Source organism: Chelon labrosus (assembly GCF_963514085.1).
Source record: "Chelon labrosus genome assembly, chromosome: 12".
NCBI lineage: Eukaryota > Metazoa > Chordata > Actinopteri > Mugiliformes > Mugilidae > Chelon > Chelon labrosus.
In genome coordinates this window covers 10,931,479-10,958,341 of record NC_140345.1, presented here as the reverse complement: position 1 = coordinate 10,958,341, position 26,863 = coordinate 10,931,479, and the positions used below count along the sequence as shown (strand labels likewise).

General features: G+C 41.2%; 2 protein-coding genes across 2 annotated transcripts; one reads left to right on the top strand and one right to left on the bottom strand.

Moving 5' to 3' along the window:
- The first annotated feature begins 53 nt into the window (after positions 1-53).
- Positions 54-11,136, top strand: crot (carnitine O-octanoyltransferase). The gene is made up of 18 exons (XM_084556350.1): positions 54-161; positions 267-343; positions 1,860-1,983; positions 2,949-3,073; positions 3,160-3,341; positions 3,442-3,566; positions 3,681-3,789; positions 5,039-5,132; positions 5,250-5,375; positions 5,477-5,578; positions 5,734-5,817; positions 5,918-6,025; positions 6,121-6,251; positions 6,340-6,463; positions 6,556-6,634; positions 7,773-7,866; positions 9,096-9,215; positions 9,402-11,136. The coding sequence occupies exons 3-18, from the start codon at positions 1,869-1,871 to the stop codon at positions 9,520-9,522; spliced, it is 1,839 nt and encodes a 612-aa protein (XP_084412476.1). The 5' UTR covers positions 54-161; positions 267-343; positions 1,860-1,868; the 3' UTR covers positions 9,523-11,136.
- A 105-nt stretch (positions 11,137-11,241) lies between these two features.
- Positions 11,242-25,590, bottom strand: abcb4 (ATP-binding cassette, sub-family B (MDR/TAP), member 4). The gene is made up of 28 exons (XM_084556351.1): positions 25,531-25,590; positions 25,273-25,346; positions 24,684-24,771; positions 24,187-24,346; positions 24,040-24,079; positions 23,734-23,925; positions 23,410-23,581; positions 23,205-23,329; positions 22,666-22,837; positions 22,454-22,567; positions 21,208-21,318; positions 21,001-21,126; positions 20,635-20,838; positions 20,380-20,550; positions 19,500-19,661; positions 19,189-19,383; positions 18,688-18,834; positions 18,496-18,600; positions 17,909-17,986; positions 17,270-17,353; positions 16,945-17,148; positions 16,601-16,701; positions 16,326-16,466; positions 14,366-14,522; positions 14,063-14,260; positions 13,065-13,271; positions 12,634-12,780; positions 11,242-12,350 (listed from the first exon to the last, which is right to left on the bottom strand). Exons 2-28 carry the CDS (start codon positions 25,335-25,337, stop codon positions 12,144-12,146), a joined length of 3,873 nt encoding a protein of 1,290 aa, XP_084412477.1. The 5' UTR covers positions 25,338-25,346; positions 25,531-25,590; the 3' UTR covers positions 11,242-12,143.
- Between the last annotated feature and the right edge of the window lie 1,273 nt (positions 25,591-26,863).

Below are 26,863 nucleotides of genomic sequence, written 5' to 3'. Positions count from 1 at the left end.
AAACAATTGGGTCAAATCCACGCATGCGCAGCGGTGGTTTCCAGGCTGGCGCTGGGACAGTGGTTCAGTGGGGTAAAGGTGAGGAGTGCGGTCCTCCTACTGACAACATCGAGTTGAAACAAGAAACCAACACCTCAATATTTCTGCTGGGCGCGGATGCAGTAAGTTCAGGTCCACATATGCCGAAGAAGGCGAGCTACCAGAGCCAGCATTGAAGTCTTATGGTGCACTTTGCTAACTAGCTGCAAACATTGTTGTTGATTTAGCATTAGCCATTAGCCGCGGATTGAAGGAGCTGCTGGGTTGGAAACACTTGGAAACCGTTAGGATAAACAACAAACAGGTGCGTTATACACGTGTATGTTTTTATGTGACGGAGCATGGGAGACAGTTTAATAGTCTTTATTTCTGCTAAATTGGGCGATGACAGCCGAGTTATATTAACGGAATTTATCGAGTCAGAGAAGTTTATGATACGAGACAGGTTCGCAACAAATAGAAACACAGTAGAGGGGCATTTTAAATCTAATAAATCTAATAAGTAAGACAATTACCATGTGGGACACATTGAGAATGGTGGAAAAATACATTTTGGTTCCTTGACAAACAAACTGTAAACGGCAAATATCTAATGTGTTCACCTGCTCCTGCGTCTGCGATCAGCCAAGAAACTTCCTAACCGGAAGTGTTTAAAGTTTACGATTTAACTGCTGTTAGTTGCATTTTAAGCTACTGTTAATTAATACATCAGATTAGATTGAACTTTATTGTCATTGTACAAAGTATTCTGGCATCAAAAAACAGTCATATGCATATGTATATGTATATAACTAACCAGTAAGGAGCATATATCAGTATACTAAGATATAAACAGTATGAACCCAATGTCATGAATACACTAAGGTATATACAGTAGGTGCAGCAGGACCACATGCTAGTAGTAATCATTATCTACAGAATAAACAGCTCGATATGAATGTGTTTGCACTGCGATTCAGATATGCACAGCGAAGGCTGCAGCAAAAATATGAGTGGATTATATGATGTGTTTAAACTGTATTTGCAGAGATATAGCTATAAATTGGTCATGTGGGAACAGATTATCCATAGTATCTCAGTGATGAGTGTTGACCTTGTTTTGTGCAAACTGTCATGCGAAACCAGAATAGATTACAAGAATGTAAAACAAGAATAAAATCCTTACACTCGAGTTATTGGAACAGCAAAGGGAATTATAGGTTTCTCAAAAGTATAATAGCCTCATTGTTCTCGATAAAACCGTGGATTTAAAGCAATAGTAGCTGCATTTAGTCAATGGGCTTTACATTTGTTGCATACACTAATCAGCCACAACATTAAAACCACCTGCTTTGCTTGTTGCAGCACATCTTGCAGATACTCAGTCAGTTTGGGATCTGCGATGTTGGAGGCCGGCTCAACGCCTTAGGCTACTGAGGAATTTATCTGTTATATCACACCACATTGTCCTGCAGGGGATGGCTACAGATGTCGGGGTGTGTTGTTGCTATGGTTTGGGGGTGCCTAGCCACCTAAAAAGTGTTTATGCATCTAAGTAACATCCACGTGAATGCTAGGATAAAAGGTTTCCCAGCAGAATTTTTTTTTTTGTGACAAGATGATCAATGTTATTCTTCAGTGGTTTTAATGTTGTGGCTGATCCCAGTACATAATATGAAACATCTGATTTAGGTCAAGAAATGTATCAGTTGTGAGGAGCAAGGAGGAGTTCCTTGAACTTAAGATGCTGTGAGTTGCAGTTGAGCCATACTCTGTTCTGTCTGTTGTATAAAGCGAGGTCAGCCTCCGCTTCATATCAGTGTAACGTTTATTTGTTGCAGGGAGACGAGATGGCTAATCATTTGTCAGAAACTCCACCAGAACCGACCTTCCAGTACCAAAGCAGCCTGCCGCCCCTGCCTGTCCCATCTTTAGAAAGTAGTCTTTCCAAGTACCTGGATGCAGGTAGGATGTCAGCTCTCTCTGTGTTACTGTTAATGTCGGGATTTGTAAATATTTGATGTGTAAACTTTAAATATTTGCTTAATTTAATTAGGAAAATTTAAATTGTAATACTCATCCAAATACTATATTATATTTTTAGTGTATTTCCTTATTGTTCAGACTTATGTGCATGTGTATCGTACTAACCACCACAACATATTCCTCATATGTGTGAACACATGTGGCAATAAAGACAATTCTTTACAAATATTTGAACTTCCTTTAATGAAATTTACTTGTTAACTTGTTATTTTGCCCTTTATTTCCTCAAACCCTGTACCTTTGCCTTTGAACTGTTTCCTGTTTACTGGTCAGTTGAAAGTTACAGGTTAGAACAATATAGGTTCTTACAAGTTTTAGAAAATGAAATAACACCGCAGATAAAAGTGATTCGTTAGCATACACTAGCTCGTTGGAACGTTTCTGTCATTGGTACAACTATTCTTGATTTCTATTATGCCAAACTCAGTATGTCTGAAGTTTGGAGATTTTCCACCGTCCGTTTCTTTCATACGTGCAGTTTCTAGTTTGGCAGTTAAGAGTCCGAAGAGTGACAGTGTTGTAGGGCTGAATCACAATCTGTGAAGGTAGATATGGGCAGGATCCTTTAGTCTAGAGTCTAGACACTGGTCATGGTGGAGAAGTAGATGAATTTGGCAGATGGCTGAAGGAGGCGTGGTTAAGATTTTGCTAATAGTTTGCATAGCTGTGTCAAGACAGACGGTGGATACTTTGATCAGTCTAAAAACATTAATTTTACCATTTAGAGGTGTAGGTGTGTCCAAACCTTTGACTGGTACTGCAAGTATTTTAAACATTTTATGAGAGCTGAATCAACAGAAGATGATCAGTTTTTACAAAGCCCATTCGTCTGTTCGTTTTCCCGATGGACTGACTAATTTTGTATTTTGTTCACTGTGCTCCAGTTCGTCCATTTGCATCTGAGGAAGAATTTAAAGCTACAGCGGACATTGTGAGAAAATTCCAAGAGGGTGCAGGCAAAGATCTGCACCAGAAACTACTGCAAAGAGCCAAAACAAAGAAGAACTGGGTGTGTAATTGAGCTGTAAATGTCTTGTTTTGGTCTTCAACATGGATGTTTTGATGAGTGGACTATTTTTCTTTTTTATCCTCCAGCTGGAAGACTGGTGGTTAGATGCGGCGTATCTGGAGCTCCGTATCCCCTCTCAGCTGAATGTGAACTTTGCTGGGCCGGCACCATATCTGGAGCACTGCTGGCCGCCTGCAGAGGGAACTCATCTGCACAGGGCCAGTATTAGCACATGGCACACCCTACAATACTGGAACATGATCCACACGTAAGACACGTTCACACTTATTTCTTCAAGCTGTAGTCTTTTGGTGTATTAAGTACAGGTTGACATGATAACACTTATATGTGTATTTTGCATATTTTAGGGAGAGACTGGCTCCCCAGAAAGCTGGTAAAACTGCCTTGGATATGGACCAGTTCAGAATGCTTTTCTGCACTAGCAGAGTACCTGGAGTAAAGAAGGACACCATTCATAACTACTTCAAGACAGGTAGAATAATCTTTATTCTTATCTCAAGCCTTCACACAAACCTGAAGGACTTTGACCCATTTTCTCATCTTGCAAATCACCATTGTGTAATGTGCATTTTGTGCCATGTCGCAGAGCGTGAGGGTCCCTGCCCCTCCCACTTGGTAGTGATGTGTCGTGGACGGATATTCACATTTGATGCACTTTGTGACGGACAAATCCTCACTCCTCCAGAACTTCTCAGGTAGCGGTAACATACGCATACACACAAAACCCCAAAAAATAAGACCCATATTTGAAACCTAGTACCCAAGAAACAACAAACTTCTTATCCTGGGAATTTTTCCATTTAGAGAGCGTGGTGCCCTGTGTTTTCGTTTCTATGTCTTCAAATCAGAGGGGGAGAGAGCAAGACAGAGGAATTTACATAAAGATGGAGGAAATATTTCAAGCAAATTATTCATGAGACACATCATGGCAACTGTCCTATAATACTAGATGTAGAAATAATACACTTACATTGTTAAAGAAAAACACCTGATTTAAATCTATGGCAGTAGCAGGGATTCACAGTGACTGACAGGCGGGTCATATTATTTTACTGCAGAAAAAACACAGAAAGCCGAATGTCCCCCGGGGTGTCTGTTAAATATTTTTGATTCAGATTCTGAACAGAACATAAAATCTGTTATTAGTCTGCAGAAGGCTGAAGGTACACTGAATCAGAATTTATGCTTCTCTAAAGATACGTGCAAGCAATTAACACAAGTGACGTTTGGAGATTTTCCACTGCCCGTTTCTTTCATACATGTGCAGTCTGGGAGTATAATGTAGTTGTACAATGTGTCCTAGAGAGCTGTCTGCCATCTGCCACCTTCTCCAGGTAGTTGGATGCACAGGGCCTCACAGCACAGTTTGAAGATTGGTTGTTGGCTCTGAGGGCCTCTATGAGCTACGGTGACTCAAAGCCCTCGCAGACATTTACATGTATCATTTTAAGAAAGGCATGAGTCTGTCCTTTTCAGGTCCAAGCTTGTGTTTGCATACCAATGCAGAACTAATATTAATACTGTACCTTACATATAATTGAAAAGTACACCGTTTTGTAAGTGTCCTCTATTTTATGCAACTTTACACAAACAATTGTAAATCTGTGGTAGCGGTCCTTGTTCCTGTTTCCACGGGCAGTTTGGGTTATTTAGTATAATTTATAACAATATTTTCTGTTGTCTTCTGTAGGCAGTAATGTGGGATATATCTGAGTTTGAGATTACCACATTAGAGTGGTTTCAGGCTGTTGTTTGTGGAGTTTCATGCAGAACCATCTGTAAACATGTCGACGGCTGCTAGCTGCAGTTTATAGCTCACTGTTGTTGCCAAGACACTGATCAGCCGATCCATCCATTCCCCCACTCATCCTGGTGTCTAATTTGGTTAGCCCTGCAGAATTAGATGCGCTGAAGATTCATGTGTTTGTGTGTTAACCTGTGTAGGCAACTGAGCTATGTGAAAGAGCGCTGTGACAGAGAACCAGAGGGAGAGGGAGTGTCCGCTCTCACCACAGAGGAGAGGACCCGCTGGGCGAAGGTAAGAATACTCACATTTGGAGATTTAAAATGGACAGTGGTACATGTTTGTCATTAAGTTCTCATATTACCAAAGCACATCTGGTAATGGATCAGCTCTGTTTCCTTTCCTTTGCAGGCCAGGGAGCATCTAATAAGTATCGATCCACACAATAAGACGATCCTGGAGACAATTCAGAGCAGCCTCTTCGTCATATCCCTAGATGGCACAAAACCCTACTCTACTCCAGAGAACTACACAAATGTATGGGGCAGACACATCTGAATTATTTATGAATCACGCTGTAGCCACCAGAGAAGAGCTGTGTGTCTGATTTTGTGAGCTTTTTCACGTTTTGAATGCAGATGACTATGGAAGCCCTTACAGGCGACCCAACCATCCGCTGGGGTGACAAATCATACAATTCAATTGTGTTCTCAGACGGGACCTTTGGATCCACTTGTGATGTGAGTTTGTGTGCCTTATTTTTAGATTGAAGGTCATCATGCTCCTCTTGGTGTCTTGGATAAATCCTGACTAAAAAAAAAAAAAAACGAATCAAATCAAAGATATATATTTACGAGGGATAAAAACTTGATTAAAAACTCTGGTTGTTTTGCAGCATGCACCTTATGATGCCATGGTACTGGTGTCTTTGTGCTGGTATATGGACCAGCAACTCAAAGCTACTGAAGGCAAATGGAAGGTAAATACTGACTATTCATTGATTCTGTAAATGAATAGAGATAGCTCTACTACCTGTTTCCTTTCACATTTCACACACTGATGTACACCGATCTTTTTAGGGCTCAGAAGCAGTCAGACCAATGCCCCTTCCTGAAGAGCTGGTGTTTACTGTGGATGAAAAAGTCTGCAGTGATATTAGCCACGCTAAACAGCAGTACATGGAGTCGGTAAGCCAATGTGAAATATCACCCTAGACTACAAAAAGCCTCATGAAAAATGTATTATACATACAGTAGTCACAGCTGTGTTTTTGGATTTACAGATACGGGACCTCCAGCTTGTGTGTTACGCCTTCACAGCATTTGGAAAAGTGGCCATTAAACAGAGGAAGCTGCACCCGGACACATTTGTTCAGCTGGCGATGCAGTTAGCCTACTACAAACTGCACAAAAAGTATGCACTGATTAAAGATCTACTCACTCTTGTATTTGTTGATGCTAGTGAAATGAATGACCCTCAATGTCTATTTTCACTCTCCCAGGCCAGGAAGTTGTTACGAGACAGCAATGACGCGCAAGTTCTATCATGGCAGGACTGAGACAATGCGACCATGCACCCAGGACGCTATGAACTGGTGTAAAGCCATGACGGACCCCACTTGTGATGTAAATGTGCTTATGTGTGAAAACCTCTGCCGTAGAAACTTCTAGAAGTTGTTTTGCCAAATTTAACATGGTACATAATTGTTTTCCCTCAGGTTAGCTCCAAGAGGAAAGCCATGCTGCAGGCCTTCAGTAAACACAACACACTGATGGCTGAAGCTCAGGAGGGAAAAGGTTATTTTATTTATAACATTCATGCAATGGAAATTGAAATTCCTGTCTGTCACTGTTGAGTAGTTGTGCAACCTTTTCTAAACAGATATGCTCTCACTATTTCATTCTAGTGCTTCAGCCAAGGAAATGGCTGAATGTTTGCTCACTTGGCAGGAAGACATTAATGAAATTGAGATTAGTCAGCTTTGCAGTGAAGATCTGTGTACCTACCTTTGCGTATTCAACACTAAGATATAACAGTGTCGGTTAGAGTACTATGGACCAATGCCAGCGCTGGCTACTATAGCAACAGAAAGTTCAGCTGAAATTAGCAGCCGGTGTTTGAATACTTTCTTTTCACTGTTTGTATGTTTACATGTTGCTTCGATGGAATAGTCAGACTTCAGTTTATCTGATGCACAACGTTATATAATCCTTGAATTCTGGGTAAATTAAGACTTTTTTCAAACTTAAAAACACGGTTGAGTGAAGGTTCATACTTAAAAACATTATGCTAAAACATAAGTGAGTGTTTTTATCATGTCCGTAACCTTAGTATGAAACCAACAGCATGTGAAGTGCATACTATTTAGGGGAAATGTTGCCGTATGAAAGCACTGGACACTGCTGGTATAAATGTCCCACAATGCAATACAGTAGAGATGGTGGATTACCACAGTTATGAGCCTTCAGCTTTCAACAAGGCTCTCCATAAGTGATAGTTAACTGCTATTTTGTGCATCCAGAAAGATTCATACTGTTACATTCAGATGCATCATTAATGAAAAAAAGGGGAAAACATGGTACATAATTTGTGGTTGCAAAAATGGTGTTGCTGTAGCATACTGGGAATGAATTGTGATCAGTTATTTTCCAGTTCGTTACATATTCCCTGTAAAATATATACAGTATATATTCAATACAAGGTTAGACGGCTGAGCAGTGTAATAGTTGACAGGTCATCAAATGAAATTATATTTTTACACTTGGAAAAAAGTCCTCATTTACTCAATTCATGTAAAAAAAAAAAAAAAAAAAAAACTACTGGTGATTTGATAAACTATAGCGAAAGCCTGTATTTGTGAAAGTAGGTTCAGTCTAAAATGTCTGTGAAAGCTGCTGAATGTGTGTGTGATATATTTTGTGTCATCATTTCCAGGTTTTGACCGCCATCTTCTTGGGTTGTATCTCATCGCTAAAGAGGAGGGACGTCCCACTCCAGAACTGTACATGGATCCCCTCTACTCAAGGAGGTGCTGTCTGTGAAGCTAATTTACTTAATGGAAACAGTGTGTCTATTGCATTTTATTTCTAGACAGTCCATGATATGTTTGAAAAACTACATGTCTGCTCCTAAGTTTCCTCACATTTACACCTTTACTTGACCTTAATTTGACCCTAGATTTTTCTGTTGTTGTAGATTATGTATTGTATACTGAGTGACTGTACATTGCTGCTACAACAGTAAAATTTCCCAGTTTGGGATTAATAAAGTATCTATCTTTTGAATTTAGACTCACAGAGAGAGGTTTACATGACATTAATGTATTCCTGCCCAATATTGATGCCCTAACTTGCTACCAGCAGGTAGTACATAACCTATCTCAAACTTTTGTTGAGCTCTCCTTGGAGCTCAACATCGCAAAAACAAAAGAACTATGCTGTGGGGGCAGAGACAAGGCATCATCTCTGTTTCAGCCAATTAGCATCCAGGGTCAGCCAGTGGAACAAGTGCAAGTATTCAGGTACCTGGGCACAGAAATAGACACTTCCCTGTCCTTTTCACAACACACAGACACAACATACAAAAAAGCACAACAACGTCTCCACCTGCTCAGGAAACTCAGAACTTTTCAGGTCAGCAAGGAGGTGTTAAACTTGGTTTACCGCTCCCTCATCGAATCAGTTCTCACTTTCAATATCTCTTCCTGGTACAACCAACTCACCATCAAACACAAAACAAGACTGTCACGCATAGTGAATCATGCTGCCAAAATAACTGGCTCCCCCCATCTCCCCCTATCTGAGCTGTACAGCCGCTCTGTGATCAGGAAAGCCAACCTGATCACAGAGGATCCCTCCCACCCCCTCCATCACTCCTTCCAGCTACTACCATCAGGCAGGCGTTTTATTGTACCACTGGCCCGTAAAAACATCTACAATGAATCCTTCATCCCCTCTGCAATAGCCATACTGAACAGCACAAAATGAACACCACAGTCAGCTGATACCTCAACACCCCATGTCCTGTTTGTATATGTCTGTGTGAATGTTTTTCTTGTGACTGGAGCCTTGTCAAAGACAATTTTCTGTAACCTTGTGTAACAGACAATAAAGTATTATCTTATCTTATCTTATCTTATCTTATGTACCAGTGAAGAGTAACAGCATTCATTATTATCAGGAGACTTAAGACTTTGCATAAGGTTGAAAACTACTCTTCAGATCTGTGTCTGTAACTGAGTTGTGTTTGTGTCTGCAGTGGTGGTGGGGGTAACTTTGTGCTGTCATCCAGTCTGGTGGGCTACACTACTGTTCTGGGTGCGGTGGTTCCCATGGTGCCCCATGGCTACGGCTTCTTCTACCGGATAAGAGATGACAGGTGAGCGGAATACATGGACGTGTTTTCATAGAGGTAAAAGCTCCCCAGAAACACAGGGGAGGATCTTAAAAATTCATTCATTCATTCATTCATTCATTCATTCAAACATTATTCTGCTCCAGGACTCATCCAGTTGTGTATACTGTCTCAGCAGCTGTATTTTAATCCAAACTTTCTTCCCTCTAGGATTGTGATCTCCATCTCAGCATGGAAATCCAGCCGTCAGACGGACGCTGCGTCACTGTTCAATAACTTCAGCAGCTCCATGCACGAGATGCTCCACCTGGCCACCACGTCTCAGCTCTAAGGGCATCAGCAGAGAGAAGAATACAGGCTAATTCAACCCTTTATCTCTTCACATAGATATTAGATGCACTAATGTGTGGGTGTTAATGCACCCACTGTTCCTCTGGAATTAATAGTGACAGCTAGATCGGCACAAATCAATGCAAAACTGCAACTGCTGTACGGAAAGGTAATGTCCACTACTTAACTTTTCTTTTAGTCGTAAATAAGCTTCTCTTGTGTAAATTGTTCTTTTTGTATGTATATTTTCATGATTCCAGTCTGAATTTTATTGAGGCTATTTCATTTCAAATCCTGACTCCATGAATTCTGAAGTTTGCCCCTAATGGGAAATGACTGAACAGAAGCTGTGATTCCTCCAAGGAAGAGACTGCAGGCCTTAGTTTTAGTAATGAAAGGGCATTACAAATAAATATTCCTATGGTACCCAGCTATTAAAATAAAAATTTAAATCTACAGTTACAATCATGTTAAATCATGTCCCCTTTATCTGTAGACACCATTTCAAGAGGCTCAAGTGTTTGTTTAATCAGATATGTTGAAACATGATATGTTTTCAGAATGAAACCTTTCTGACATGTAGGAGATCTGAAGGCAGTCGCCACTTCAGCGTAAAAATGTGAAATGCTGTCTCTGGATCCACTGTTTGGTTTGTCCATTCTGGGCTACTTTAGTAACATGGCACGCACTTTTGACGAGGACTCGCTCCCTCTATAGATACAGTACAAAAACACAAAAAAATTATTTCTCTTTTCCCAGTACCTCTGTTTGGTGCTTTGTCTTTAGCTATACATTGCTGCCATTCAGATTACAGGTTAATGACGTCCTTCTTTGGCCTGAGCTACAAACACTGAGCTAATCCAGACCCATGAAACAAAGTCAGCTTGCACATTAAAAAATGTTTCATCAGTGTCTTTAAATGTCCTTACTTAACTGTGGAGTAAGTCATTCGGCAAATATCTAAATAGATCCTTACACCATTACACACAATGAGCTGCAGGGGTGTTATGAGTATCACTGTCCAGAGCTGGTTCTGGGTCACCACTGTCATCTCCTGTTTGCTAACCCAGTACTTAATGTTAATGTTAGTTACATTACTTTCTGTGTCTCAGTTGGCTCTCTCTGGTTAGTGCCTTTGCTTCAGGGTGCACATCTATGAATTTTAGGGGTGTGTGTTTGTTTGACTGTTGAGTTGAACGTCAACAGGCTTCCTCCAGAATAGCCGACTCTGCCTTTAATGAGTTCAACATTTAAAAACCAAGGGAACATATATAGGTACTCCACATACTGTACTACTTTAGTACCTACACAAGGAAACTGTTGTTTGTTGCGTTCTTGTTTTAAACAGAACCTTACTGTCTCGGTCACAGCACTTAATATGTTCTGCACACTATGAAGTTTTCTTTTTTTCACATCTGCCAAGATAAAGACACCCGAATGTTCATATATAAACAGTGACTCTCTAATTCCTCGCGCTTGAAGCCTTACACTGAATGTGATCTTTGATTTAGGATTTTATACTGTTTTTAAGTCTGAACACACACATTCTCTGTGTGTCATGCTGGAAACTTAGTATACCATGAAGGGTCTGAAATAAAGTCGAAATATTCCAACATGTTTGAGTTTTGTCCTGTTGAATGAATAAACGAGGCCACACTTCAGTTTGGATACAAAACTTTAATAGGTGCATATCTCCAGAAATATTAGTGACAGAAACATTTTAGAAACAGAATTATATTCTTGGTGAATGCAGCAAAACTTTGAACGAGAATTCACATTTGAGCAGCCTGCTGTTCAAAACACTGAACACACATTTTCCTGCGTTAAACTGCTCAGGCACTTCTGCTCTATTATAAGCTCAGTCAAAATACATTTCCTTCCAGTGATTCCAGAGTTTAAGGCATAATTGAAGGTAATAGATCCGGTGCACCGTTAGCTTAGCTCAATGTACATTTTTCATTGATAGTTCACAGAAGATTGAATCAGCAACTAGGTTTGCATCAAGTAACTCCAACCTAAAACAAAGTCTGGCCATAACAAATGAGACAATCACCACAGTTAGAATTTAATTCAAACCGCCCATCTGCTTTTACAGACTCCCTAGGAGGTGAGGCCGATCCCACGAGGAGGTAGAAGGTGCCAAGGATTAGGGACAGAAGCAGAAGGCAAACTGAAATGGAAGCCATTTTGACTTGACACAATAAAGAAATTACAGATGTATTAATCAGTTACATTAAGCGTTGCTGTAAGCCATGATGGTGAACCACCATGCATAAAAGCAGGACCTCCTCCTAACTGGAATGTAGACGTCTTGAAAGCTCTTCCCCTACTGCCACATGTCAAAATGTCTGCAGTAAAAATGGAGGAGGAACAACTACAGTAAACCAACATACCAGGACCGTGAAACTAAAGCAGGTTCAGTGATCGATTTTACCGTTTACACCTGCAGTATTCCTGTTGTCACTCGCCGAAACAGCTTCATTGAAAAGGAGGCATGAAAGAGACTGCTCTCAACAAAAGCACAGACTTTATAACAAAGTGCGTTAACTTACAGGACATAGTGTTTAATCCTGCTTAAACATAATTATGAACAAATGCCTTTAGAATGCTTTCCCTGTATTCTCAATCCCGCCCGTGGCCCATCTGTGTGGTGACCAGCATGTGGTAGACTCCTTTCTTTGCCAGCAGCTGTTGATGTGTCCCCTGTTCCACCACCACTCCTCCCTGGAAGACTACGATGCGGTCTGCGTTTTGGATGGTGGACAGGCGGTGGGCCACAATGATACATGTCCTGCCCTTGCTGGCCTGGTCCAGGGCCTCCTGCACCACCTGCAGAGAGACAACAGTGACCTTATGTTAAAAAGAAAACATTTAAGGAACGGCTGATCTGCAGCAGTGTTAGCTTTCCACATTTTCCTGTTTCTGAATCACCATTCAGAGAAATCTAGCTATGATAATTTCTACTCTGTTTAATCATAACTTATTATGTGATAATAACAATCTTTTCTCTCTGTTTAATAGTAACAGACATTATGCATTTTTTGTCAGAAGGATCGAATGTGTTCAGCTTGAGCAGAGTGAGTGCTCAAAAGAGGAGAATACCAACTCTCACCTTCTCGCTCTCGGTGTCGAGTGCAGAGGTGGCTTCATCCAGCAGCAGCAGTCTGGGGTTGCGGAGAATGGCCCTGGCTATGGCTATTCGCTGCTTCTGACCACCTGACAGCTGGGTCCCTTTGTCGCCTGCCTGGGTGTCATACTTCTGCTCATGCAAACAGGAGGAGAGACACATAGTGGTGTTAGTCTAAGTAATGACAGAAACCGCTTGTAATAAAATCACTCCACACTGTAAATAATTAACTCTATTTCACATTTGCAAATTCCTGTTATGTAACTCGGAACGAATTATATAATTCATGCTGCTCATGAGGAAAATTGAGACTGCAGAATGACTCTGCCTTTCTTCTTGAACAGAAAAAGAAATCCTGAGCCTTTGATGAGCTTTCTTTTAGAGGCAAATCTGCGATTCAATTCATGTTGCAGTACCTGCGGCAGGTCTTCTATGAAGCTGTGAATGTTGGCCGCTTTGGCAGCTGCCTCTATCTCCTCCTTGGTCACAGTGCGGCTGTTATCTCCATACGCAATGTTTTCAGCCAAGGAGCAGTCAAACAGCACCGGCTCCTGGGACACGATGCCTATCTGGGATCTCAGCCAGTGGATGTTCAGTTGTTTGGCGTTCATATAGTCCAGCATCTGAAGGAGAAAATGGAAATTATTTCAGAGGAAGATGTGGGTGTTGGTGTCTTAATCTGCTTTGACAGATTTTTTGACCACTTAAGAATAGCGAAAACCTGACATTTTAAAGAGTTAAAGGAGCAGCACGAGCATTCAGTCTTTATACAATTATTTACTCTGTGTCTGTCATCATGTCCACCAACTTCCAGTGCTGCTATGGGTACCAAGCTTTTGCCAAATTGAGCTCCTGCACCATGAGGGTGATGTGGCGATTGAGTGGGTGTGTTGGTGTGACACATGACTTTGGTCCGGTTTATGACTCAGAGCATGTTGAAGAAACAGGTGGAGCAGTAGAGAAAGATCGGTTGAATAATACTTTTATATAAAAGGAGGAGGAAATGGGGCAACGTGGATATTTGAAACTATCAAATGTCAATATTCAGCTGCTTGCTTTAGCAAACGCTTATGAGTTAAGTTCCCGGGCTGACAGCTACACAATGGATCTGTAGAGCTGGATGATGTTTGTGGGCATTCAGAAATAAAAACTATATCTGAAATAAAGATCTTGTGATCACATGGGAGACCAAAACATTTGTCTCTCACTGATTATGGATGATTAGAGCAGTAATCTAGATAAAAGCACATATAAGCTCATACACCAATAATGTCTCAAGGTCCTATCAGCATGGTGCTGCTGTAAGGCAGCCATAAACACAACAGCCAGCTAACCATTAACTAACAGTAGGTGAAGAGGCACTAGTGCCAGGATGCAAGCTCCGCAACAACTGAGAGTGTATTTGTTTTCTCACCACTCTCCCGTCTAAGGGGTCGTAGAACCTCTCCAGCAGCTGGATGGTGGTGCTCTTTCCACAGCCGCTGCTCCCCACTAAGGCCAGAGTCTCCCCCTTCTTCACATTCAGATTCAGCCCTTGCAGAATCGGCACATCGGGGCGTGAAGGGTAGTTGAACTTGACGGCCTCAAAGCTCACGTTACCATCAAATCTGTCCTGGAGTTTTAAAATGAGACAGAAGAATGATGGGTCACCATGTGTTTGTTTAAAACGCCGCTTTGTGAGCACTGTGGTTAATGTGTGGGGCTTTGTGTTACGTACAGGGCATTCTCCCTCCTTTGAAAGATTATCGATGGCAGGAACTTTGTTCAGCAACATCATGAGGTGGGCGGCGGACAATTTGGCCTTAGCGTAGTTTGGAGCGAAGGAGTTGGCCTCCCCGAGAGCCATGGCGCCGAACAGAACAGCCGAAATCACACTGGGAGGGGAAAGCAAATTTAGATTTACCAATAACGGTCAGGAGTCAAAATGGAATCACATAAGGCTAACATGACGCCTGAGTGTACTGTACGTGTCATCAGACTTCAGACTTTCACTCTATTAGCATTTCATCGTGTTACCTGTATTTCGTCATTCACGTTTTTTACGAAGCGGGAAGTGTGAAGATGAAATAGTAAAAAGATTTCATCAAATACTAATCAGAAGAAGACTACTTTTGTTTTCAGCCACTGTGAGGGAGCTGCACTCACTCCCTCACCTGTCAGGTTGGCCCTTTCTTTCTTTCTTTAAATATTTACTTTTATTTAGTATATTTCTACATGTTAACTAAATATGGATCCGTTTAGTTTAATACATTGACTTAGGTTAATATATTTTCTCCAGGGTTTGTTTCATTGGTGTTGATTGATTTTAACCATTTTCTCTTTTGGGGGTGTTCCTGTCGAGGTAATGTTCAAGAAGTGCGCACTTGAACGCCACATAGTCACCAGGTGCTTCCAATCCAGACTACACCATCTAGTATTTAGAGGGGGAGAGAATGGGATTGCTTTCTTTTGTATTTTCTTTTTGTTAAGCCTAATATTAATTTAAGATTAAAATATTTGTTTTGAAGTTAATGTATTTAAAATGGTTTCATTTAAAAACCTGTTTACATTTGTAGTTTCTAGGTTTTGTTGTTTCCATTGCTACCTTTGTTTCTTTAAAGACAGTTTAGTCCAAATGCACTCAAGATCATGTGTTAAGCCATTCTGACTCTCTTTTTTGTTTTGTGTGGACTTGGAACCTGATTCATTAACATCTGCTGCCAGGTTGTAATTTGTTTTCGGTATTAAAACAATCAGAACTCTGAGTTCTGCTGTCGGTGGTCATCCTTTTGGGAAACTTCATGCTTTTTCAGAAGGCTGCTCTCATTCTGGGTGGGGGTAAAAACATCAATCCCCAACAGCCACCAATGATCCTCTTATAATTTCCTCCTCTAAACTAGATTTAACATTTTTAAAAGTGCTACCTGCATGAATCCAGCATAGCAATGACACTTAGGTCCACACGGAAATATCTCGACTGGTATTTGATGGTTTCTGATTTCATTCATGGTTCCCAGATGTTGAATCCTATTGACTTTGGTGATCTCTTCATCTTTCCCCTACTGGCAAATTTCCATTGAGAACTAGCTGAACTTTGTGCTTAGTGCTAATCAGCAAATGTCTAAACTCTAAGATTATAAATACGATAAACATTTTATCTTATCAATGTCACTTTGTTACCATACCTTTTTTATGTATTTATTTTATGCTTTTGTTGTATCTCTAAATATAATTTCTAGAACATTGTCTGGCCCACTGGGTATCTTTGTATGCTCGTTTAAACACTCCATGGCAAGAACACTCTATAAATTTATGGTCTTTCAGAAATGTTAGGTGTGATGAACTCTGGACTTCCTCTTTTTACAACAAGCAGAATATCAATCCCATGGCTCCTCCCAGCAATGTGTCTCCGAATTAGATAATAACCCTGATACACGTGTGTGCTGGTCTGGGCGCTCGTAGCAACTACAGGTGTCTTGTGTTCTGGGTTTGTAGCATTCACAGCAGCACCTCACATGCTTGGCTCCAGAGTAATGATTAACAGCCACATAAGCAGCCTCTCATCACAGCAAGAATGCTTTGGTCAGTCTTTATCACCAGTCATCTACAACTGCACGCAAACTGCTGGAGATCTTCTGCATCATGAGCTAAAAGCCCTGATTGTTAATCTTCTGATTAAGAGACAAGGTCAGACTCACAGGAACACCGATTCAGCATCCATCCTTCCAGAAACAATGAGCCACGCTCCAAAGCGGAAACAGGCTGCATAAGCAAAGTAGATCATGGCCTGGGAGAAGGAGAAGGTTAAACCGTACACATGGGCCTTTTTTATGGAGTTCCTGTACAGAGATTAAGAGAGCGGTATTAGCAGATAAATTGCCTCTCATATTAATTACTTTTGATTAAATATCATGCGTATATATACTGTTCGTATATGTCACAGAGATCATCCGTGGTTAAAAGAAGTTCGTACTTATAAGGCACTCTGAGGTTTTCCTGATACAAATCCTCAAACTTGGCCTCTCTTGTGAGAGAGGCAACAGTGCGGATGTTCTCGATGGCTTCTGTAGCAATCTGTAGAGACATGCAGTAAAAAAAAAAAAAAAGAGTATCTTATCACAAGGTCAGTGCAAAGTAATAAAGTTGAATACGTTTGTGAGTCTTATGCCATAGTAGGTGACTGTATCATTGGAGTGCTGAGACTGACAAAAGTTGAAACCAGCTCAACTCCGACATCCGGCTCATCAAGCGTCAGGCGTCCATCTGATGAGTCAAATGACTTGTGAAAGTCTGGCACATCTCACATTGAATCCATACCTTTCCAGCCTTCTCTAGTTCCTTCTTGTCTTCGGCAGCGTGTCCGGTGAGCATCTTCATCTCCACAGCCCCAGCCACAGCTATGAATGGCATCACAGCCAGGAGGAGTAAGGTCAGCTCCCAGCCATACACCAGGGATAATATTATACCAGTGCCCATGTTGGCAATATTCTGGGCGAATGATGCCATGCGTACTCCTGCGGCCTGAGCATCAAATAGAAACAAAGAAGACAACAACATCATTGGTTTTATTTCATAATTGGCTGAGGCAGCCTTTTGGCACACAGTTTAGCTTCTTGCATGTGAGTCCGCCGTTAAGAGTTACCCCTTGGACTTGGGCTGCGTCTGTGGCCAGTCTCGTAGTGAGTGCACCAACGCTGTTTTTGTGGTGGTCATACCAGCCGAGATCCTGCAACCCGACAAGAGATAAACATTTTCTATTGGCTATGAATATAAATAGAATAAATACACTTGGAAAAAAGACTTGTAAAATGCAACGGCAATACAAAATTTGTTTACATAACCAGCTTGAGTTGATCTGACGTCCAAGCTTTACAGCCCTTGAACAAAATATGTCCAAGTCAAGTCCCCGTTCCTTAAGTTCATGGTGGTTCTGTCACTTTCAGACTGTCTGTCGTGCAGCCTTCCTCCTCCCCATCTTTACGTTATCTTGGTTGTGGGGTCTCCTCCACAGCCACCACCAACATCACAGACTTCAGAGAGTCCTGTCCCTACCTAATATCTTTATCTTTATGGGACTCTATTCCAATATGACACTTTTTCATTATGGCTGCAAAAATATTTATTCTCAAGCTCTTATTGCTTCATTAATGTTTGTACTTTACATCCACATTATATCTCATTATTGAAGTGGCCGTGCTGGCACCCTTTGCACACATATTACATCTTAGCTCTGCTAATCTCATCCCTTTATATATTACTTACATGTATTTGTTGCACTCACCTGTCTCATCATGGCCTTAAAAGCCTCAAGTCGCAGTTTCAGGGTGAGAACTTCTCCAGATTTACCAAAACAGTAACCCTATAAAAACAAAGACTGGTGTTTGTACTGCTACACGATTATCTTCATACAGCATGGGTGTGGAGAACACACTTGTAGATACAGTGTGCTCTCGTAAACTGTGTGACAGATGATACTTTCTTAACTCCAGGTTTTAAGGTTTAACATGAGAGGACAATCAGTATTTTGGTCTAGATATATATGTTTCAAGACACTTGAACATCTTCAAGAGATATAAAAGAGAAGACTGATAGGACTTTTAGTTACTACCGTGGGGGACAGCTGTCCTGGTTTTGTTCAGTTTTATGTTTTTTACTCCAATAAAACGAATAAGATATAATCATAAAACAAGATATTCGTGAACGTCAGTGGTGCATCCAGTTTGTCTACCTGTGCACAAGGTAAGACTAGCTGTTTATTCAGTCTTCTAACATCAGGTGAGACATCATTCGTCAAAATATAATATCAATATGACAACTATTCATTTGAGGCTGATCAACAGACCAGCAAGCCGACATGTGAATGCATACCTGTAGAAACATGGTGACAAAGGCTACGCCTCCAATAGCCACAAACATGAGGGAAAAGAATTCAGATCTTTCCTTGACAACTTCTAGATCTGGGTTTGCAAACACCTGAGAGGAGATGAAAACAGCAAACTTTCAGGTTTCTATGCCTTCTAAAAACTTCTAAAATATCTTGTGAAACTAAGAGCGACCTACAGTGATGATCTTGGAAAAGAGCACAGCGAACAGAGGCTGTATTGCTCCATTGATGGTGGCACAAATGGTCCCCACCAGAATGTAAGGCCACTCGGAACTGTTGAGACGCAACACTTTGAGGAAGGACACGGGGGGGACATCTTCATCCTGCAGAGAGAGAGAGAGAGAGAGACAGAGAGAAAGCTGAATCACATCTCAGTTCTTTCTGCCTCTATTATATTTTTCTTTTAGAGTAGATTCAGAAAATGAGAATGAGTTAAACTTAATTTAGTATATAAATGCGTGAATGTTGGATTAGATATAAGGAAAAGCACAAAGGTATTGTAAATGAGGAGATGTGGCTACATTTCTACAGAAGTAAAAAGCTTCTGGAATAAATCAGAGTATATTATATAAATTCCAAAACGTGTAGATTTCAAAACACTGAAAACAAGATTCTCCAAATGCAAAAGCTAACCCACACACTCAAACACACCACAGAGTTGCAGCACCACAGCTCACCTCTTCCGTGTTGTCAGACTTAAGCTCATCCTTCTCGTCTTTCTCTCCCACCGAAGAAACCATAGAGGCACCTCTTGCTGACTTCCTCCTAGACGACACAGAGCCATACTTGACTAATGGGCTCTTCTCACCCGGAGACAAATCATGTTCTGCGTCTTCCTCCTCCTCCTCCTCCTCCTCGACCTTCTGAAAGGTCTGCACGAAGAAACCACAAACACACAAACAATATCAAAGGCCAATCGTTCTGCAATAACAAAGTTCCCCTCGAGATCCAGTCGAAACAGCTGGTGTTTTATGTGTTTGTGTGTTACCTGCATGGTGACCAGTGTATGGTAGACTCCTTTTTTGTCCATCAGCTGGCCATGAGTGCCCAGCTCTACAACTTCTCCTCCCTGGAAGCCGGCTATGACATCAGCGTTTCTGATGGTTGAGAGGCGGTGGGCCACAACTAACGTGGTACGACCCAATCGAACCTGAACACAGAGAGGAGAGCTTCTGTGTCTGTGCTTACAGCGTGATTACAACTGGGATGTTTTACTGTTACTGACAGTAATGATAGGAGCAGTTAAATGAGGCTGCGGCGTGGTTATATGAGGCACAATGGTGCTTTGATCTCTATTCATGGTTCACAATGACAATGATCGCATACTGACATATTTAGCTTGTGATGATATCCATTAATTTAGCATGTCAACACTACTACTACTACTAATGAGATTTACAGACAAAGTACAGCTGAGGCAAAGTCAAATTTTAAATTGCAGTTTGCACATTATAGCAGAAAGTTCAATATTCATCTTGTATGCACTGTGGATATTTGTACATCTAAAAATATATTTTGGATATACTGTGACCTGGATGACTGATAACCTACACAGGTATGGATATTTGTATTAAACTGTATGGATGAACAGAATTTGGTCCATTAATAGAAGCCAATTCAGGTGCTTGAGATCCAACAGGAGATCAGATTTTTACTTAATACATCCATGGTCAAAACAAATCGACCACCGCCACTAGATCACAAAACCGACTCATCCTTTAGGGGAAATGAATTTTCTTAGCAGGTCAATTGAAATATTGCCATCTGGACCAACGTTTCTCTAAACAAAGTAGTAAAAGTAAACTGAAGTACAATAGTTAATTATTTAACCCGTGTAAATACTGAAATGACTTTGCATGTGTTGGTACCTTATCGAGTGCAGCTTGCACAATCATCTCACTCTCAGCATCAAGAGCAGATGTGGCTTCATCCAACAGAAGGATTTTGGGGTTGCGGACTAAAGCTCGAGCGATCGCAATCCTCTGCTTCTGTCCTCCACTCATCTGAGTCCCTCGGTCTCCAACCAGTGTCTCAAACCTCTGCTCAACATTAGGAGTTTCCGTATTAGCAAGACATAATCATTTTTATGCATGGATGACAGGTAGTCATGAATATGTTCCTACATCAGGAAGGTCCATAATGAAGTTGTAAGCGTTGGCTTCTTTGGCAGCTTGTTCAATCTCCGCTTCAGTCACATCAGGTCGGCCATATCTGATGTTCTCAGAGATGGTGGTGGCGAAAAGGATGGGCTCCTGGCTCACCACTCCGATCATCTCTCTCAGGTAGCGGACGTTTAGAGAACGGATATCGTGACCATCAATGCTCACCTACAACGATCAAGCCAACAGATGCAGCACTTGCTTTTAAACGTTTGTGCCATTGTGCCTTCACTACCGTTTTTGTTAAGTCACGTTATAATATTGCTCATATTTTCCACAGAACAGAATATTACTAATCCATTTTCCAGGAACTGTATAGGTGTCACTTACAGATCCTTCTTGGGGATCGTAGAACCTCTGCAGCAGCTGAATCGTGGTGCTTTTTCCACACCCGCTGCTGCCCACTAAGGCAATGGTCTGTCCACTCGTCACACTCAGACACAAGTTATTTAATATCTGCAAATGATAACAATGTCGGTTATGTGATATATCTGATATAATATGATGTCTGTTATACAGCGTCAGTGTGAAACATACTTTGACGTCCGGCCTCGAGGGATAGCTGAAGCCAATGTTCTTGAACTCTATGTTTCCTTTGATAACGTCAGGCTTGAAGCCGGTTTCTGAATAGCTGTCGATGTCTGGGTTCTGTTGAGACAAGAGTCCACAGTATTTCACTTACCCCTAAAACAGTTTCTCTGTTCTCATTTGTTGTTTGTCCACAGTGGGATCAAGAATCTGATTCTTATCATAACCTCAAACAGACAATGAGAGGAAGGCTTTTAGGAAGGCTCCAGGTTAGTGTGAGAGTATTTAACATGGCTAATGTTTATTTCTACATTGCTTTGTGTTTTCACTGCTTCTATGGCTGCACACAGGCCCACACACACACACATACAAGTCTATTATTCTCGCTCTAACTTTGCTCCTCACAAAGGCTGAACTCTGTGCTGAGACTGTTTAATGTCCCACTTGAAGCCTTACCCTTTGGAATTTCAGTCTAGACAGTAAAACATATCTAGAGCAAAACATGTTGGACAGAAACCTGGTGATGGTTGGTGTCCGCAGTGTGAAAAGATCTTAAATGCACTGGGAATCATTCACAAAGTTTAGGGGAAGGCTCAGTTTCCTTCAACTTAAAGTTCAGACCAAATAAAAAGAGCGGCTATCTGTTGTGATATTGTGTAAAAACGAGTTGCAACTCAGCCGTTAGTTCCTATAATGTAATATGTTGTATTTATGTGTCTAAACTAACTTGAGTGTGTTGTCTGGTAAGAAATAAACATGTGCACTTCAAGATAAACACAGCACTGTCCCAGAACAGCTAGGGGACAGTGAATAATTTAAGCAAACTGGTTGTGGACAAGCCATATTTCTGTCGCTATGTCGACCACTTTCATGATAAGAAAGCTTCGTCGGTGCAGTGTTTGCAAAAAGTATCATAGTCTTACTATATTAATATCATACTGTTTTTTTTTTTGGAAAATAAGTTGAATTCAGTCAGTGGAAGTAGATTCGCAACAAGCAAGGGGAGAGCCACAGCTGTGCAGCTTCCACCAAATGACCTGCTGTTTTCTTCATTCAAACAGCAGGTGCTCAATTAGAGCAAAATCCACTGTATCATTACTGAGCCCAGGTTGTCGGCTGCATCAAAGCCGCTCTCCAGAGTGCCAAAGTACAGCCTTGCGTGTTCAGTAATACAAACTGACAACTGTCCAGCAGCAGATCTGTGGAATTTCCTTTGGATGTGTGCGCTATGGGAGAAAAATGTTGCTTTCCTTACATTATCAATGATGCTGTACACTTTGTACGCAGCTCCCCGGGCACTGGCAAAGTTCTGGATGTTGGGAGAGGTCTGTCCCATCGAAAACGCTCCAATAAGCACAACAAAGAATACCTAAAGACATGAACACCAGTGTTAGCTACATCGTAAGTCTTATTCTGTGTCTACATGAAACAGTAATAGAGAAATTCAGTCAATAAATCCCTACTCACGGTGAGAACAGTTCCGATGGTGTACTCTCCACTTAAGATGAGCGTGCTGCCATACCAGAAGGCAAGAGCATACGACAGGTAGATCATCATGAAGGTGAATCCCATGGCAATGTTAGCAGAGACTGCCTTCTTAATTCCCATCCTCTTAGCATCCTCCAAGTTCTTGTGATATCTGTGTGTAAAACACACACACACACACACACAAGCATGAGTGCTTGAAAGCCAGGATCAAAGATACTGTATAGCTGAAATTAGATTGCAGTGACAAGAAGGCGTGTTTCCACAGACTAATGCAGGGTAGGGATTTACAGAATTCAATTTTTAAGGATTTATTAAATTACAGCGTTTTTCAGCCAAGACTCTGGTAGGTCGACTGAATGTTAAAGTAGTCAGAGGTTTTGCTCATAAAACCCTCTTTTATAATCTTAATTTCACACTATGGAAATCTAGACACAGTGGCTTAGTTAAACACATGATAACATGAGAGTGCGGATAAAAAAGCATGTCAGCATACACACACACAAACACTGCATACGCACCTCTTAATCTCTTTCTCTTGGCCACTGAATGCAAACACAGTCCTGACGGCGGAGAGCACCTCTTCTGCCACAGCACCAGCTTTGGCGTACGCGGACTGCTCTTTAGCGGTGAAGCTCGTCAACACCTATTCAGATGAGAAGGATCTCATTGAAACACCTGCAGAGGCCAGAGTCCTTACAGCAAAACAAGAGAACAACAGCGTACCTTACTGAAAAGTGCGGCTGAAACGCCCAGTGCGGGGCTTATAGCCAGAATGACGAGAGTGAGCTTCCAGCCTTTGATGAAGCCGATGACAAAGGACGTGACGAAGGTGGAGAAACCCTGGATCAGCATCCCCGCCTTGTCACCAATGCCCTCTTGGATTTTATAGACATCACTGTGAATGCAAGTATAACAAAAATGACCAATGATCTCGGTGATAAGAATATTTTTCAACGATTCAAAAAGGAAACATCCTTTACACTTCTGTATGACACTTTGGCAGGACAGAGGAGAAATATAAAACAGAGTGATTTCTTCGTTACTTACTCTGTAAGACGTGTGTTGAGCTCTCCTGTCTCATTGACGTCAAACCAGCCGATGTCTTGCTGCATGATGCGGTGGAAAAACAAGGTGCGGATGCGTCTGACCTGCCGCCCGGCTGCCAGGGTCCACAAGGACACCTGCAGGTAGGCTGCAACCAGCACACCAGCTCCCATTATGGAGTAGTAGATGGAAAAGCTGAAAGAAGAGAAGTGACACATACAGTATGACTCTTAACTTTGATTTGCTTCATCTGGAGACATTTTCACAAAGAAAGCGTGCAGTGATGTGGTTGATCATATAAAGCCTTACACTGTCATGTCATCTTCTAATTTACTGGGCACGGTGTCATCTGTAAATGAAAAGGTAACCAAAGACATTGTCAAAAAGTGCTATATTAGTTCTTAATCATTTATTTGAATTAGCTGTATAAACCCAAGAGTGCGTCTGAAAACCTACTTGGGTTGGTTGCGTTGAGGGAATTCGAAGCGTCCGATATAAAGCTGTCTGTCATGTCTCCAAAGACTATGCACATGAGAGGAAGCACTAACCCATTGGCAACGGCCATCACGGCCCCAATAAAGATCATCAACTTGTCCAAGCTGTCCGCAAACCTGAACTGCACTCACAAAAAAAAAAAAAAGAGAGCGACCAAAGAAAGCCGTTTGAATTTAGAAATCAGAATAAGGAGGAAAAAACCTTTAAACTCTTGGCAGCTATTATCTCCTCCCAGCAGGGGACAGGTGGAGTTCACCCAAACAACAGGAGGATGTGCCGCACTCCCATCCTCTCTCCCCGCTTCCCCTCTTACATCAACACCGTCGCACAAAGCTCGGCACACACACAGCAGAAAGTAGCATTGTTGAAGTAAAAAAATGAACTGCTTCAGAAACGATTGCAGAGCACGCACACCTGACTATGACCGACGGACCTCACAGCGTGAAGGCAGAGCTTACCACAGCGATGGGGCCGACCATGGGCAGCTTCGGCTCCTTTTCTTTCTTCTTCTTCTTCTTCTTCTTTAAGTCATCATTCTCGTCACCGCTGAAGGAGACATATAAATATACATAAATAAGTAAACATTACGTCAAACATACAGCCTAACTGTATATTTCTTACATACCACAGGGTAGGTAAGTCTTAGGGGCAAAATATAAAATATTTATTTTGTGGAATATATATTAAACCTGTTGATACATTCCTGTTTACATCATTTTAATTATTTTTAATAGTATGAGGTAGAAATTATTATGTCTCAGCTTAATGCTAAATAACTTATATGTATAGTTAGGTATATTTTGTCATTGTTTTGCATCTACAAAGGAACTTTCCCTCTTAAATGTAGTACAAGTATAAAGTAACTAAATTACATGAGTTCATATGACATACAAGTACCTTAAAATATACTTAAGTACACGACAGGAGCAAATCAGGTACTTCCCAACATTAACTGATATAGCACTGGTGTTTAATGTCATCACTCTTGGTTAAACATACAGAAATAGAGGATTAAAAGAGTTTTGTTTTGTTTTGTTTTGTTTTTACCCCACGTCTCCGTTTTGTTCATGTTTGGCTGCGTACTCCTTTTCCATCTCGTACTTCTCGCCCATGTCTGCGTCCTATCAGAAGAGGAAGAGTCTATTTACATTTCACAGCTTAATCTAAATATCATAATTTCTCGAATAACAACCGCAACAAACCGACAAACAGCAGCCAGTGACTGAAAGCTGAGAGATTTACTTGGGATTTTTAAATAAAATAGAATTTAACAGAAAAATAATCACGACAGGTTAACCCACTAACCTGTTGTTTCTCTGCAGCCGTCTTCCCGTGTGTCAGTCCTCTGCTCAATTTCGACGTAGATGTTCCTTCCACACGCGCCTACAGCAAATTATGTCCCTCCTCACTCTTCCTCCTCCTCTTCCTCCTCCTCTTCCTCCTCCCCTCACGTGGCTTTGTGACTTCACCGGTCTATGTCCGGACAGGTCCCTGAGGGAAATGAAAGTAAATGATCGTAGATTCGTCCGTTTTGATTGGTTGTCGGCTTAATGGGAAAATAATGAAGCGGCGTGGCTTCAAGTTTCCGGCGTCAAAGTCTGATTTCTATGGCGGCCTGATGCTGCCACAAAAACATAACGACATGTCTTCCATTGCTGTCCTGCCATTGTCAGTCACTGATATCATATCTAAATATAGGCACCAGTGGCGGTTCTAGTCTGTTTCGAGCCCTGGGCGAACTTTGTTAACCCGTATAATGTGTACATCTCCTAAGTTAACTTAATGAACTCTGGACCTATCAACATCATGAGAAACATTCATGGTGGTGTCATATCACCAAAAAAAAAAAAAAAAAAAAATGTGTTGGTTTCAACAGTAACATCATTATAAAACAGGTGAAATGATATCCAGTTTTACTGTCAACCGTCGCCCTGTGTAAGAGCACAGCAAGCAAGCAACAGGAACAGGCTAACATGGTTCTTCTGTCCATCTATCATTATTACATGCATGATGTAATCATCATAAACATACTCATAAACAGATGACAGCAGTGTACCTTTATCTCACATCTGCACATTCTTCTTGTTTTTATTTTTGACCTCTTCTCCATTGTGTAAATGGGTTAGTGGAGAATCACTACATAACTCCTCAGTCAAGAGTGAAGACTAAACCAATTCACCTTGATACAGAGAGCTTTTGTATTAACTCTATTATTTATTACATTCTGTCTGTGAAATGATGGGTCAATATTAATAGTAGAATAAATGACCTGCTCCGCACCTGCTATCAACCCATCCCTGTCCGCATATCAAACTGACAGGGTGTGGCGGGCAGCGCAATAGAAACAGATCACACGAATGCAACAAATGTTTTTTTGTTTTTTTTTCCCTGAGACGACGTGCCGCCTTGCCCATGTCGCCCATACCTAAATCTTCCTCTGATAGGCACAGACCACAAAATCTGACCCCATATACTTTTTATTTGGTGGAATAAATAGAAGGTTGTCATAGTAGTTTGGTGTTCTTGGTGTGATGGTTCTGGTTTTGTGATTCCTGTGTTCATGTTTTGAGTTTCGTTCATGTTTCATGTTTTCCAGTTTCCTGTTTTATTTAGTTAAGTTCTTGATTTCCTGTTGTGT

Excerpts from the sequence above, each read along its gene's own strand:
- crot (XM_084556350.1), top strand. The coding sequence starts at position 1,869 with ATGGCTAATCATTTGTCAGAAACTCCACCAGAACCGACCTTCCAGTAC. Across the intron at positions 1,984-2,948 it reads TTCCAAGTACCTGGATGCAG|TTCGTCCATTTGCATCTGAG; the intron begins GTAGGATGTCAG and ends ACTGTGCTCCAG. Across the intron at positions 9,216-9,401 it reads TACCGGATAAGAGATGACAG|GATTGTGATCTCCATCTCAG; the intron begins GTGAGCGGAATA and ends TCTTCCCTCTAG.
- abcb4 (XM_084556351.1), bottom strand. The coding sequence starts at position 25,337 with ATGGGCGAGAAGTACGAGATGGAAAAGGAGTACGCAGCCAAACATGAA. Across the intron at positions 18,835-19,188 it reads AGTCTGACAACACGGAAGAG|GATGAAGATGTCCCCCCCGT; the intron begins GTGAGCTGTGGT and ends CTCTCTCTGCAG. Across the intron at positions 14,261-14,365 it reads CAAAGGAGGGAGAATGCCCT|GACAGATTTGATGGTAACGT; the intron begins GTACGTAACACA and ends TTAAAACTCCAG.